At 40.2% G+C, this 14,022-nt stretch overlaps 3 protein-coding genes across 4 annotated transcripts; 2 read left to right on the top strand and 1 right to left on the bottom strand.

Annotated features, from left to right (window-relative positions):
- Positions 1-1,327: 1,327 nt before the first annotated feature.
- LOC140801419 (uncharacterized) lies at positions 1,328-6,380 on the top strand. The gene is made up of 7 exons (XM_073156533.1): positions 1,328-2,881; positions 3,971-4,061; positions 4,172-4,329; positions 4,444-4,495; positions 4,774-4,856; positions 4,981-5,074; positions 5,478-6,380. The coding sequence occupies exons 1-7, from the start codon at positions 1,415-1,417 to the stop codon at positions 6,056-6,058; spliced, it is 2,526 nt and encodes an 841-aa protein (XP_073012634.1). The 5' UTR covers positions 1,328-1,414; the 3' UTR covers positions 6,059-6,380.
- Positions 6,381-6,608: 228 nt separating this feature from the next.
- On the bottom strand, positions 6,609-7,806 carry LOC140801205 (dof zinc finger protein DOF3.6-like). Of its 2 annotated transcripts, none has more exons than XM_073156206.1 (2): positions 7,449-7,806; positions 6,609-7,331 (listed from the first exon to the last, which is right to left on the bottom strand). In XM_073156206.1, the coding sequence occupies exons 1-2, from the start codon at positions 7,497-7,499 to the stop codon at positions 6,834-6,836; spliced, it is 549 nt and encodes a 182-aa protein (XP_073012307.1). In that variant the 5' UTR covers positions 7,500-7,806; the 3' UTR covers positions 6,609-6,833. The 2 variants fall into 2 exon arrangements, with proteins under 2 accessions (XP_073012307.1, XP_073012306.1); XM_073156205.1 differs by having other exon boundaries at positions 7,443-7,673.
- A 3,325-nt stretch (positions 7,807-11,131) lies between these two features.
- On the top strand, positions 11,132-14,004 carry LOC140801272 (probable polyol transporter 4). The gene is made up of 2 exons (XM_073156297.1): positions 11,132-11,499; positions 11,952-14,004. The coding sequence occupies exons 1-2, from the start codon at positions 11,274-11,276 to the stop codon at positions 13,325-13,327; spliced, it is 1,602 nt and encodes a 533-aa protein (XP_073012398.1). The 5' UTR covers positions 11,132-11,273; the 3' UTR covers positions 13,328-14,004.
- The last annotated feature ends 18 nt before the right edge of the window (positions 14,005-14,022 follow it).

Here is a 14,022-nt window from a genome sequence, read left to right as displayed (position 1 = left end):
ATTTTTGATTAAATTGTAATTGTTAGAGTTTTTCCTATGTACTTATATTCAAAATCACCTTACCTTCGTGTAATTTAAAGAGTCTCAAATCAGTCACTGTACTTATAACTAAATTAAGACCGTTAATTTTTTCATCCAAATTAATAGAGTGAGCCTAAAAAATTTAAAAATTAAATAGAAGAAAATACATTTCTCCTCGTATATAAATATTTATTTATTTCCAAAATATATTTATATATATATATATCTCTTACTTTCTAGATTGTGCCGAATATATAATAAATTTTATTAAATATGAGTTTTTATAAAGTTTAATAATTATATCACATGTAGCAACAAGATAAATATTCATTAAAAAATTAGATAAAAAATCTATCTATTTTGTTTAATAAATTTGGTTAGTTTTAGTCGTAAATTTTTGGTGCAAACTATGAGAGAGTAAATTTTTTTTTAATCCCAATAAGTATCCATCCATTAGTAATTATAAAATATTGGCTCTAATATAATATTAGATTATTAATACAAGAAATTAAGCTTCAAGTACTACGATGACAAGTCACCGTGGTTCCTAATCGATGCCAATAAGACCAAAACAAATTCAAACCCTTTCAAAGATTAAATCCCAATTCCCAAAGTTAATATACTAAGTTGACCTCCAACCATATAAATAAAAGCTCTGGGAATTAGCCAACCCCGTTGACTAAAACACCACAACGTGCTCAGGACTCCGTTCCGTTATTTCTTTGTTTCTTTTTCTCGTGTGACATGCAAAAGCCAGCGTTACAACTTACACAACTCGCCTCTTTTTCTATTATCCCCCCTCTACTTTTCGTAACGTGTAAACGCTCCCTCACGTATCAATATTCGTGCCGGCATCTCAAGTAAAGCCTCTCCACCCCTACGTCTCTTTCTTTAAGAAGACCTACATCGTTTAGAAAACAAAATATATATAAATAAATAATTACTCATAGATGCCTAAACTATTATTTATTTTTGTATAGGATTTATTTATTTATTTTGACGCTTTAGTCCTTAATTATCTAATAAAGTTCTAAATATAATTAAAATCTACATATAACACCCTACATTTAAGGGAATTAATTCCCCAATTCAATCCTTGCATTTCTAACTCAGGGGGATCAAACCACAAAACCGTGGGGGTTTGATTTTGCGAATATCGGAAGCTCAGGGTTTAAAGCGTAAAAAATGTGTTTAAAAAAAAGTAGGTTGGGCTGTTATTGGGTAGTTATTGGGTAGATGGGGGTGGCTTTAGTTTGGAATTGAGGGGACGGCAACAGAGGGATAAAAGGGCGTGACGACACCCGGCCGGCCATCCCCACGCGCATATTAGCGCACAGTGCTGCGATATTTCTACACCGTATCGGGTATCGGTATCGGAATGCCGTTGCGATAAATGAGGAACTCTGTAGCGAATCGGACGGTGGAGGCTGAGGGAGAGGAGGAGGAGGAGTTCTACGAGTCGTTGGATCGGATCCTATCGTCCTCTTGCTCCTCCACCTCCGCCTCCGATGATGACGCCGATCACCACCACCCCCAGCACCACCACCTCCGCCGCCGCTCCTCCCACCGCCTCCCTCCTCCGTCGGCGGCATCGTCGGCTGCATCCTACGACATATGGATCTCCGAGCCCTCTTCCGTCGAGGAGCGCCGCCGCCGCCTCCTTCACCAGATGGGCCTCGCCCCAGCCACTACCCCTACGGTGGACGTGGCCAGCACGCCACCTGTCGTCCCCCTGGATGATACCCCTTCCAGGCGGCAACCGGGGAGGTCCGTCTCGTGCGACGAGCCGCACCGCCTCCCCGATCCACTCGAATCCGCTCCATTTATTCGATCCAGATCCGACGGCGCAGTCAACGATCCCAACCTCGTTGCGCCGCCGCCTCTCTCGATCGAGTCCTTGGCGAGATCGGAGGGATTAGCGAAGAATCCCTCCAGCGATGACGGCGGAGATGGCGGTGATCAAGCGCAATGCCGCATCAAAAACCTGGACGACGGGCGGGAGTTCGTGGTGGAGGAGTTCCGTGAGGACGGAACTTGGAACAAGGTGAGGGAGGTGGGGACGAATCGGCAACTCACAATGGAGGAGTTCGGGTTACGCGTTGGCCGCTCGCCGATCGTCCAGGAGCTCATGAGGCGGCAAAATGTGGAGGACTCTAGCAATGGCGGTGGCTCCGTGAACCCCGGCATGGGGATGAAGGCCGGATCGAACCCTGCCGGTGGGAGATCGAAGAAGAAGGGGGGTTGGCTTCGGAGCATCAAGAATATGGCAGGATATCACAAGCATAGCCAGAGCAGCGACGATAAGGATACGTCGTCGGAGAAGGGTGGGAGGAGATTGAGTTCCGCCACCGATGATAGCTTGGAAGGGTCGAGATTCGGTGGCGGACATGAGAGGATCAGGATTAGGCAATATGGGAAATCATACAAGGAGCTCACTGGTGTTTTTATGAGCCAGGAGATAGAAGCACATAGTGGTTCCATTTGGTGCATTAAGTTTAGCTTGGATGGGCGATATCTAGCGACTGCCGGTGAGGATTGTGTCATTCATGTATGGGAGGTTGTCGAAAGTGAGAAGAAAAGGGAGTTGTTTGGAGAGGGAGCAGCAGGGGAGAATGGAAGTTGTAATCCATTTTTGTTGGCAATGGGTGATGGATCGCCGGAAATGGCGTTGTCATTGAGTTGTATTGAGGGGGTTCATGGGGAGAAAAAGAGGAGAGCAAAGGTCCCCAGTATCAGGAAATCTGTGAGTTCTGACCATTTGATTGTGCCAGAGAAAATATTTGCTCTTGCCGAGAAGCCTATCTGTTCTTTCAGGGGTCATGTCGATGATGTTCTTGATCTCTCATGGTCGAAATCTCAGGTGCTCTCACTTTCTTTGACTCTGCAAGAAGTTAGATTGTTGCATGCTAGCCTGGTAGTAACTCCCTTTTTATTCTGATCATGCTGAAAGTTAATTTACAGAAGCTTTCTCTCTTGGCAAATAGATGCTAGCTTGATATTAAATTTGAATGATTGTTGAGATTCATAGTTATTAATAAACAAGATTTAAGTTTCTTGGAAGCAACCGATGTAGAGTAGGTGGAACAAGTTTTAAGTTTCTTGGAAGCAACTGATGTTGAAAACTTATGCTTGATTGGATTATCTCTCATTTTTATTGCTGGGAAGCCATGTGCTGTACGCATCATCTGCATACATAATTACATTTTCTGGATAAAATTGTCAGATTGTTCATTAATATTCTTCTTGATAATCCTTAAAATGTTACAACTTATATATGGTATAGCGTGTCTACCATATTTGACTTGCCGATGCCAGTGTTGGCTTTTTTACTTCACACTGCCTTCAAGATGTTTGTCGATATATGAGGGACACCTAAGTTTGTGCTACCCAGTCTGGAGAACCATTTTAGAGGATCAAATTCGTCATGTTTGCTAGGTTATCAATTTAAAGATTGTCAAAATCTCATGGTAAAGAGCATGCAACTGTTCTTTACATATTGATTGCAAAAGGCATCAATATTATCACCTGCAGCATCACCTTAATTCCGGTAGCACAGCTGCAAGTTGAACAAGCATAATATACTAACTTCACCTGAGTCTTTTGCTTTTATAGGTTTATACCTTTTGCTTTTGTTCCTTCTAGTTCTTGCTCTTAGTTATTTATGTGTACAATTTGATAGAGAAATTGCTTTAAAAAGACAAAAGGATCATTTAGGTATTTAAATAACTGGATGTTCATTACTCATTTGTAATTAACTGAAATAAGCTTTTGGATTTTGTAATGCTCTATTCTAGTTGGTTAAATTCTTGTGATCACAGAATTTGCAAAAGGAAGTGCATTTGATTGAACAGTCTCCCAAAGATTTAGATACAATGACCACAAAAAAAAAATCAAGTTTAAATAAAATGAATTGTGGGAACTTAATGGTTGTCTATTTTTATGCGTACAGTACTTGCTTTCGTCTTCAATGGACAAAACTGTTAGGCTGTGGCACATTACTAGCAATGTGTGCTTGAAAGCATTCACTCATAGTGACTATGGTGAGTGTATTGGTGAAATTGTTCTCCCCTTGTATGTTTGTATTTTCTGATCCCATGGTTTTAATTTATCTATCAGCTAATGTTGTTCCCACTACTTGTTTTTGATACAGTGACCTGCATCCAGTTCAACCCTGTAGATGACAGATTCTTCATTAGTGGATCCCTAGATGAGAAAGTTCGCATTTGGAGTATTCCAGACCGACAAGTTGTTGATTGGAATGATCTTCATGAAATGGTCACTGCTGCTTGCTATACGCCTGACGGAAAGGTTTCATTTCTTCAAATTGCAATACCATTCAGTTGCCTTGAGCAACATTTAGATGCCTAAATTTACATTTCTTTCTAACACATTGCTCTATGATGTATCTTTTGGTTTCTGAAGGGTGCATTAGTGGGTACACACAAGGGGAGTTGCCACTTATTTGACACATCGGGTATGAGTAATTCCACTTATTTGACACTTAAATATACATACCCAGTGCCTCTTTCTCTTGCTTTTTTTACCGGAAGAAATATATGCATAGCTATTTGAAACTAAAATTGCAGAGAGGATATTTTTTTTTTCCTTCTGTTTAGGTGATCAGACAATGCAAAAGATGAAAAAAGCCTATTGATTTTCAGAATTTTTTTGTCTACCTCATTGCTTGGTTTATCTATTATGTATGATAGATCACATCATCTGTTTTCCTCTTACCTTGGTATTTTATTTCAGAGAATAAGCTACACTACAAAAGCCAGATAGACTTAAGAATCAAGAAGAAGAAGTCTAACCACAAGAAGATAACTGGCTTCCAGGTAGACAATTTTTTAAATGTAATTCTTTTATTTTTGAGGTCGTGTATGTTTATCTGTATTCTTTCACATTTCATAACTTTAAGCTTATAGCTCTGAATGAATGCTGATCAATTTCATAAAACAGTTCGCCCCAGGAAGCTCCTCAGAAGTTCTTATTACTTCTGCAGATTCAAGAATCCGTGTTGTCAATGGTGTTGAATTAGTTCACAAATTCAAAGGTAGAACTTTGGACATGACACTTATGGTTCTCTCTTCATTAATCATTCACGCTTCGTTATGTAACTTCCTTCAGTTCATGCTTTAAGATGACATAAACTCTATTCTACAGAGACTACATAGGAACAAATCAATATGTCACATCAACTGTATTAATTTCATAACACATTGATGTTAATCTTTCACGTATTTGCTTGAACAAAGGTTAACACACTGCAACTACGATAGTGGTTGGATCAGCATTTCTTGTTCTGTTTCCTTTCTTATTTGCCTAGTAACTTATTTAAGCTGGAATCATATTGGAAATAGGGTATATTGATCTATTTGGTAAAATATTAAGTGCAGCATTAACTAGTTTTTTCAATGAATACAGCATATTGACCTTGTATTGCTGCTCCTTTTCAGGCTATCGCAACACAAGTAGCCAAATCTCAGCCTCCTTTGCTTCAAATGGGAAGTATGTGATTTGTGCAAGTGAGGATTCGCATGTCTATGTCTGGAGATACGATCATAACACTCAACCAGGCAGAAACAAAGGTGTTGTTAATGTCACGCAGTCTTATGAACACTTCCACTGTCGGGATGTCACAGTTGCAGTTACTTGGCCTGGCAGCAGCACTGGGATTTTGCCTGGAGTCCATAGCTCTAGACGGAACGATCTGGATGGCATAGCAAATTCTGAGCAAGAGGTCCTTGCAGAGAATAATGAGCTTCATTCGCTTTTGCCTGTGTATAGGTGCACTAATAGCCCACTGCACAATAGCATCATCAACGCAAGCACCAATCACCTTGGCGATCGGAATTCTGCGACTTGGCCTGAAGAGAAGCTGCTAGCAAGCAAGTGCAACACCGAAAGCACTCCTGATCTCTGTAGTGTGGCTATGGACATGCAACGGCGGTCTGCTTGGGGACTAGTGATTGTGACTGCAGGTCGTGGAGGCGAAATTCGAGTATTTCAAAACTTTGGCTTTCCCGTGCACGCATAAATGCAATTTCTGGAAGAATGATATGTCCTGGTCCATTGACATCACAACATGTGTGTATTACTAAGTCTGTATAGATGGGTAGTTTTGAGTGAGGATTGTAATATTTTGTGAGTTTTCCATTGTTGTTCTCATACTTGTTTGTGCAATCAGCTCGCGAGAGCGAGATCCAGTTCAAGAACCACACTTCATATTTCAGTAAGTATCGGGCTTTCCGTAACCGCAGTGCAACCTATGAACAATGTAATTGTTCATATTTGGTTTCTCCTACATGAATGTAATAGAAAATTTGGTGCAATTTAAAGATTCATGTTTCTGATAGGAAGTGGTATGTTTGTTTTGACTCGTGTGAGAACACCAATGTTCACTAAGTTAAAGACTCACTCTACTTTTCTTTCGCATTTAGTCTCAAAATTTAGGTCTCACTTTGATTAGTGCATAAGATTTTATAAATAAGTGCAACCACGCCTATGTTCTTAAAATTCCCCAGGAAAATGGTGCCAGTGTTTACTGATAATAAAGTTCAAAACATATCAACGTAGAATCCAAAATATAAATACAAAAAATACTAGGGTGTAAGATGTAATATTACGAGTTGCCAATTGTCTTCCCTCTCTCTCTCTCTCTCTCTCTCTCTCTCTCTCTCTCTCTCTCTCTCTCTCTCTCTCTCTCTCTCTCTCTCTCCATGAGTTACAATCTTAGCAAATAAAGCGGATGAAACGCATATCACGAATACAACGATCAAATCCTCCTACTTCCTCGTAAACACAAACCACTCTCACAGGTACTTGGTCGGTTCCTCCGATCCAAAGCTATTGAACTCACCGATCTCCTCCCAGTAGTTTGGCGGCGCTTCCCATGCGCTTATCAAACTCGCGGCGTTCAAATCATAGCAAGAGAACAAGCTATTCCCCAAATCGTTGTTATAAGCGCTCATGAAATCTAAACCATCGCTGCCAAACTCGTCCGCCAGCGAAGGCGAAGAAGACCCCATCAACGGCAACTGAAGCGGGCGAAGCATCATCGGGACGCTCCCTGACTCAAAAGAGACTTCGGGGGTGGCGGCTGCGGCGGCGGGCGATTCGGAGATCTTGCGGCGCTTGCTCTTCCGAGCGCCCCCCAACGGGACGTCGCGGAGCGTGCCGCCTGCGGTCCAGTGGCGGCGGCAGGCTCGGCAGTAGTGCCGCGGCTGCGATCGGCTGTAGTTGTTGTAGTAGCAGAACTTGGTGTTCGACGAATCGCACCGCGGGCATCTCAGCGGCGCCGCCTTCGCCGGCTGTTTCAAAAAAGGTACGACATCCAAACATCAAGATCGCATCTCCACGCACCATTCGGCATGTAAATCCATGAAAAAAAAAAACAGAGAGAGAGAGAAAAAAAAACTCACAATTACCTGATTCCAGTCCTCGCCACTGTCAGAAGCTTGCTCCGGGTTGAGACCCATGGAAGGCGATTACGAGCAACTCGGAGTTCTTGGAAGCCGAAGGATGTGGATTCGCAAATCTGAGGCCAGAGGGAAGAAGAGGGCATGTCGGATTTGGAGTACGGCTGCTGCTGTTGTCCAGGTACGGGATTAAAAAAAAAAAAGTTATTCCGCTTATTATTCTTCCTCCTCTCCGGCTTCGTGCGCGCTAACCTACGTATATATAGACACGGGAAGGCGAGATTTGGGGGAGTTTGGTGCGAGTGGGGACCGTGGGGTTCACAGTGAAAAAAATAAAAAAATAAAAAATGATGCATTTCTTAAGCACTAAGGCGATGGCGTAGAACCTTTGCATATATATATATATATATATATTTATATATATGCAAATCTAAAAGACGGATAAGCACGATCCTCAAAGCGCGCACACACAGTATTCACTGAGCGGGCTAAGCATGTGCCGCGATTGTGAAAGGTCCGACGCGGCGCGCGTGGGCTTATACTACGGAAACGGAGTAAGCGAGGCGAGTCGGCTAATTGGGCGGACGACCGATGCGCCCCCCGCCCCGCGAAAGCGACCCGATTCGGGTCGCCGTACAGATGGGCGGTGGAGGATCCGGTGGTCCTGTCTCGAGATTGTGGGACCGCACACCCGATCGCCGACGTCGGGCGACAGACGTGACAGCTTGGGATATGGGTCGGTGGCGTTTGTGGGCGACCGCGGGGCCCGCCGTAGAAAAAGATAACGACAGGTTGGCTAATTTTGTCGTCTTCTTTGATATCTTTATAATCTAATATAGCTACGCTTACCTACGCTCAGAGAAAATAACTCGGGAGAGCTGTTGACCATTCCTTGATGGCAATTGCTGAGCTGGACAAAAATACTTATATTTAATAACTAAAGCTAGGTTTAGTTTTAGGGGTTCAAATGTTTCTTTGGAGAATTTTATTTAGATTAGTTTAAAATAATTAAGAACTAGAAACAATAAATGAAAACCTGCTGTTTAGTGGTTTGTGTTTGGTGGGTTCGAGGGCTCGTTGGGAAGTAATCTAGTCACTCAAGTTGTTTGTCTTGCATTGTTTTCTTTTCGTTATGCTTGCGTGGCGATGCGCAGGAGATCGAATGCAATTAAATTGTCGGCGCGTGTTTGTGACTCTTTCCCGGTTGGATCCACGTAATCTAGGGGTGTAATTGATTAGCGACAATATATATATATATATATATATATATATATATATATATATAGGTATCAAATTCGAATCAAAGTTTAAATATATCGGATTCGGATCCCTTGTGAATTTCTAATATGATAATCTTATTGTAAACCACTAAATCGTAATTCTTTTACACTCAATTATAATAATTTAGTAGCTCAAAATTAGAGCACAGTATGTTAATTATCTCACTAAATATAATGCAAACTTAATATATTAAGTAAACTTACGAAGGTTATTTCTCGATAGACTCGAGATTATTCATGCTATATAAGAAGTAGAGTAATCCATAGACTTCTAATAATATTATTTAATTATTGGATAATATAACCATTGTCTATAAATTTAAATAAAACCTTAAATATCCATTAGAATTCTATCTGAAGTCGAAGTTCGAATTCGTTAGGATATGGACCTAAATCTGATCCATTTATTAAGTGGACTGGAAAATTAAGATCCAAATCCGAGATAATTAGATTCAATCATTTCAAACCAATATATAGTGAATCCACATCCCATAATAAAAGTATGAAATATCAAATTTTTTTTAGTTAATTATGAGCCCATATATTGTAGGGTAGACAAAGTGCCTAGACATCAATGATATACACAGCCATACTCAATTTTTTTTTTTTATAATAACGAGTCTAAATCATATGCAAATAACACTTCATATCAATCACAATGCATCAATTGGGGGATATTGAACCCATAATTTTTATCATAAGTTAATAAGACCCAACTACTAAACTACAATGGTGGCTTAAATATATTATTCTTTCTACCTTCCATCTCCTTAGGATTCAAACTGTTTGTTGCAGTACAAAACACCAAATCAAACCATTTTATTTCAGTTTCAAGTCTCGGCCCAATAAAAAGTATCAAGCCCACATATAACTAGTTCTGGGTTCAAGTTTGAGCTCGAGGATAACCAAAATGAGTTAGCGGGATTAGTCGACACCTAGTTTGACAGTTGTTTAGATAAAGCAGTGAGGTGATTGAGAAGCTCATTTAAAGTCGACACGTCACCAAGAGAAAAAGGAAAAGGAAAAAGAAAAAGAAAAAGAAAAAGAAAAAGAAAAAGAAAAAGAAAAAGAAAAAGCTCATTTAAAGTCGAGGCTTTTTTTTTTTTTGCGTGTATAACCCTCAATAATTCCTTATTTATGTGCACTAGCTTTCTAAATTCAATAATCCCTTTTAACAACTATGAGTCAAATTATAAATCATTCTGTGTTTTAGAAGATTAAAAAAATATTCTCAAATTTAGAAATATACATATGAAAATTAGAGTTTGTTTGGTTTGAAGCTAATATCTGAACTTAATTAGTTGGTCTTATTTTTTAATCTTAATTTTTAAAAGAATAAACTTGATTAGGTATAAAAAATATATTTAATTACTGAACTAAATTAGGAGTTCAGAACTAGTTCAGGGCCTTCCCTAAACTCAAACCAAATACCTCTTGTTTGGCTCAATTAGTTAGTCTTAATTTTTAATCCTAATTTTTAAAGTTTAAATAAATAAAAAAAATAAAAAAATATTTTGGTTACTGAAATCAAATCAAGGGACCATAAACTCAAAGCATACAAAGGTAAGAACTAGAGGAGTATAATTAATGACCGTCAGAAACTATTTAGTTCTGCAAATTACTTTCACAGAGATTTTTTAATATAAAAATATAAATATTAAAAAAATATGTAAAGAGAGAGAGGACTATAAATTTTAATAAGTATAATTAAAATTATTAAATACGTGCAATTAATTGTTTTCGGGAATAGTCGGTTGTGAAGAACGTGCGATCGTCAAAATATTCCATCCCATTTATTTGGAGATACCTCAATTTATGAGAAGTGAATTCGTCCTTTTGAGGACTAAAATCGACAGTAGCTAGGGCAGCACTTGATCCTCCGATAGCATTATGCCACGTCATGAAAAAATATCTTGCTACTGCCGGTTTGGGTTCGATATGGAGCTTTGTCGGAGAAAGCAGCAATAAGCAATGAAACGATGAAGCCCCTCGTAGAAACTCTCATCCCATTGGTCCAGAGATCGTGTCTGTCAAATAGAAGACATTTTGAACTCGTGACGTGAAACCTCGCCTTATGTTTGGTCTTACTCTCGCAATTCGTTTGTTCCCTGATAAATATTAGGAGAAAAAAAAGGGAGCATTACAATTCGCACCCTAGTATTTGCCTGTTTACACTCCGGTCCCATGTTTTGGATTTTATTTTAGGAAATTCGGTCGGAATCACCTTAGTTTGCTGAAAATTACCTATTTACCTCTCATATTATCGATATATTAATATCTCTCAAAGTTTAATTTGGGATGTTGCCCGAGAATAGAGTTGCTGTAAATGTTAAACATTATAGGCCGTGATCATAAATCCGCGAGAATATAGGGTTTAAGATATAAGTTTCCAGAGAAAAAAAGAAGAGAACGCGGGGTCAATTCCTCTCCGCCGATTTCCAAGAAGGGCGCTTCTTCCTCTTCTAAGTCCACCCCTCTTTCGTGACTCTCTCAACTCCAGATCCGGAGAGCACCTCTCTCTAGACCTCTCTCTAGATCTTTCTCGGCGAGAGAAATGGGGTTGGTGGATCCCGAAGCGATCAGGAATGGAAGTGCGAATGGCGTGCCGAGATTCCCGGGACTGGGAGGTAAAGGGAAGTATAGGAGGATGGACGCCCAAGAAGAAGAGGTAGGAGAAGGAGGGGACTTAACGCTTGGGGAGAGCAGGAGGAACCAAACGAGGAGATATGTCCTCGCTTGCGCCATCTTCGCCTCTCTCAACTCCGTTCTTCTCGGTTATGGTGAGCATAGCCGCCGTTTAAAGTTGGAAATTTGGAATCTTTCGATCTACTAGTGCCTCGGAGATGAATTTGATCAAAGGAGAAATGCCCATGACCCATCTTGTGATTTGGTCTGTTTGATTGGACTTTTATTCTTTTTGATCTTTGATTGTTCCTTGGGTGATTGATTCGGAAAGATTCAAACTTTGTTGGTTCTCCTAATTCTGGTCAAAATTGGCAAGTTGACTTATCTAACATCATGTTGTAGTATTATCTGATCTTTTACTTTGCCTTGAGCATTGGATGTTTTATGTACTTTTAGCATGCTTTTTTTTTGACGTATACCATAGTGTAGAAAGAAGATGCACTATTAATTTGAACACTAGAACTCTTTATGTATGTGCTAATATTTTTTACAGAAAAGATTATGGTATTGTAGAATTATGCTGAAAGTTATGATGTATGTTCTGCAGATGTGGGTGTTATGAGTGGATGCATTCTATTCATTCAAAGGGATCTGCACATAACAGAAGTACAACAAGAAGTTCTAGTCGGGTGTTTGAGTATCATATCGCTTTTGGGTAGCTTAGCAGGCGGAAGAACCTCAGATGCTATCGGGCGAAAATGGACTATAGGTTTAGCTTCCATTGTGTTCCAAAGTGGCGCTGCTATAATGACTTTTGCGCCTTCTTTCCGAGTATTGATGATAGGTAGGCTGTTGGCTGGCATTGGGATAGGATTCGGAGTCATGATTGCACCAGTATACATTGCAGAGATATCCCCTGCTGTTTCGCGGGGTTCTCTCACCTCTTTCCCTGAGATTTTCATAAATCTGGGAATCCTTCTTGGTTACATCTCAAATTATGCCTTCTCAGGCCTGTCAGAGCATATAAGTTGGAGAATTATGCTTGCTGTTGGAATCCTCCCATCAATCTTCATCGGTTTTGCGCTGTTTGTCATTCCAGAGTCTCCTAGGTGGTTGGTCATGCAGAATAGGGTCGAGGAAGCAAGATCGGTGCTTCTGAAGATAAATGACAATGAGGAAGATGCAAAGCAGAGACTGGCTGAGATAGAGGAAGCTGCTGGAGTTGGAAGCGCTGACAAGTATGTGGATACAGCTGTATGGCAAGAGCTCCTTAGGCCTTCTCCAGCGTTATGTCAGATGCTGATAACTGGATTAGGCATTCAATGCTTCCAACAGATCACTGGCATAGATGCTACTGTATATTACAGCCCAACTATATTCAGAGATGCAGGGATCGAGTCTGACAACAAACTTCTTGCTGCAACTGTTGCTGTTGGATTTACCAAAACCGTGTTCATCTTGGTTGCAATCTTTCTAATCGACCGAGTTGGTAGAAAACCATTACTGTATGTTAGCACAATTGGGATGACTGTTTGTCTGTTTGTATTGGGCCTCGCTCTTTCATTGCTTGGACATGAGATGGTCTCAAAAGAAGTTGGTATTGGGTTAGCAATATTGACAGTCTGTGGAAATGTAGCATTCTTCTCTGTTGGAATGGGCCCAATCTGTTGGGTGTTGAGTTCTGAAATTTTTCCCCTGAGATTGCGTGCTCAGGCCGCTGCACTTGGAGCAGTTGGAAACAGAGTGTGCAGTGGCCTGGTTGCTATGTCCTTCCTGTCCATGTGCCGCGCCATTTCTGTTGGGGGTGCGTTCTTCATCTTTTCAGCTTTCTCAGCCCTTTCTGTGGTTTTTGCACTCATGTTTGTTCCTGAAACGAAGGGAAAAAGTTTGGAGCAGATTGAGATGTTATATGGATACGAAAGAGAACGGAAAGGACGAGAAGTGGAGCTTGGTGATGTCGAGTATCTGGTAAGGAAGGAATAACCACTCCTAGCGGTTTCACAGCTATCTGGTGTCTTGTTTGAGCTGAGCTAGATCCTCTCAGCTCTCCATTCTTTCTGAAGTTGCCATTTCTTCATCGGAATTGCTTCAGATACTCTTTTATGTAGAGAATATCCTATGGGCATTCATTCGTAGTATACAGAAGTCAAAAGTATTATTATTTTCTGACAGAAATTACAATTATGCAATTTCTCTGGAAACAGGCATTACAGTCTAAGGTATATGCATCCCTCCTTGAATATATGTAGTCGTTTACATTTATACAGCTTATACAGAGTAATGGTTTTTGAAGGTCAATAGCTCCATAGTTCATGGAGCAGTAATATCTCACTCTTATCCCTCATGTTTTAGTCCAAGCATTGTTCAAAGTGAAGTTGCCAGATAATTTGTAAATCAAATAAAGCCATATCAGATTATAATGGTCATTGAGAGGTAATCTTTTGCTCCAAATAAGTAAAAGGTTTTGAGTTAACTTTCTGAGGGGAAGATTGTTGCATGGCAATTAATTTGTATCCTGTACTTCTGGGTTTTTTGTGCCCTGATGTAAGCTTTTTTTTTTCTTGGGTCAATATTGTAGCCCTGTGCCTGAAACAGTTAAGCTCCTAAGAATTTACTGGAAAATCTTAGTCAATGCATGATAGATTTCAAATGTTTTGCAATCATCGTTGAGCCTTTTG

Source organism: Typha latifolia, chromosome 14 (assembly GCF_019914945.1).
Source record: "Typha latifolia isolate L0001 chromosome 14, TyphaL0001v2, whole genome shotgun sequence".
Lineage (NCBI taxonomy): Eukaryota > Viridiplantae > Streptophyta > Magnoliopsida > Poales > Typhaceae > Typha > Typha latifolia.
The sequence above is the reverse complement of the archived record's forward strand: the minus strand, read 5'-3'. Positions and strand labels throughout refer to the sequence as shown.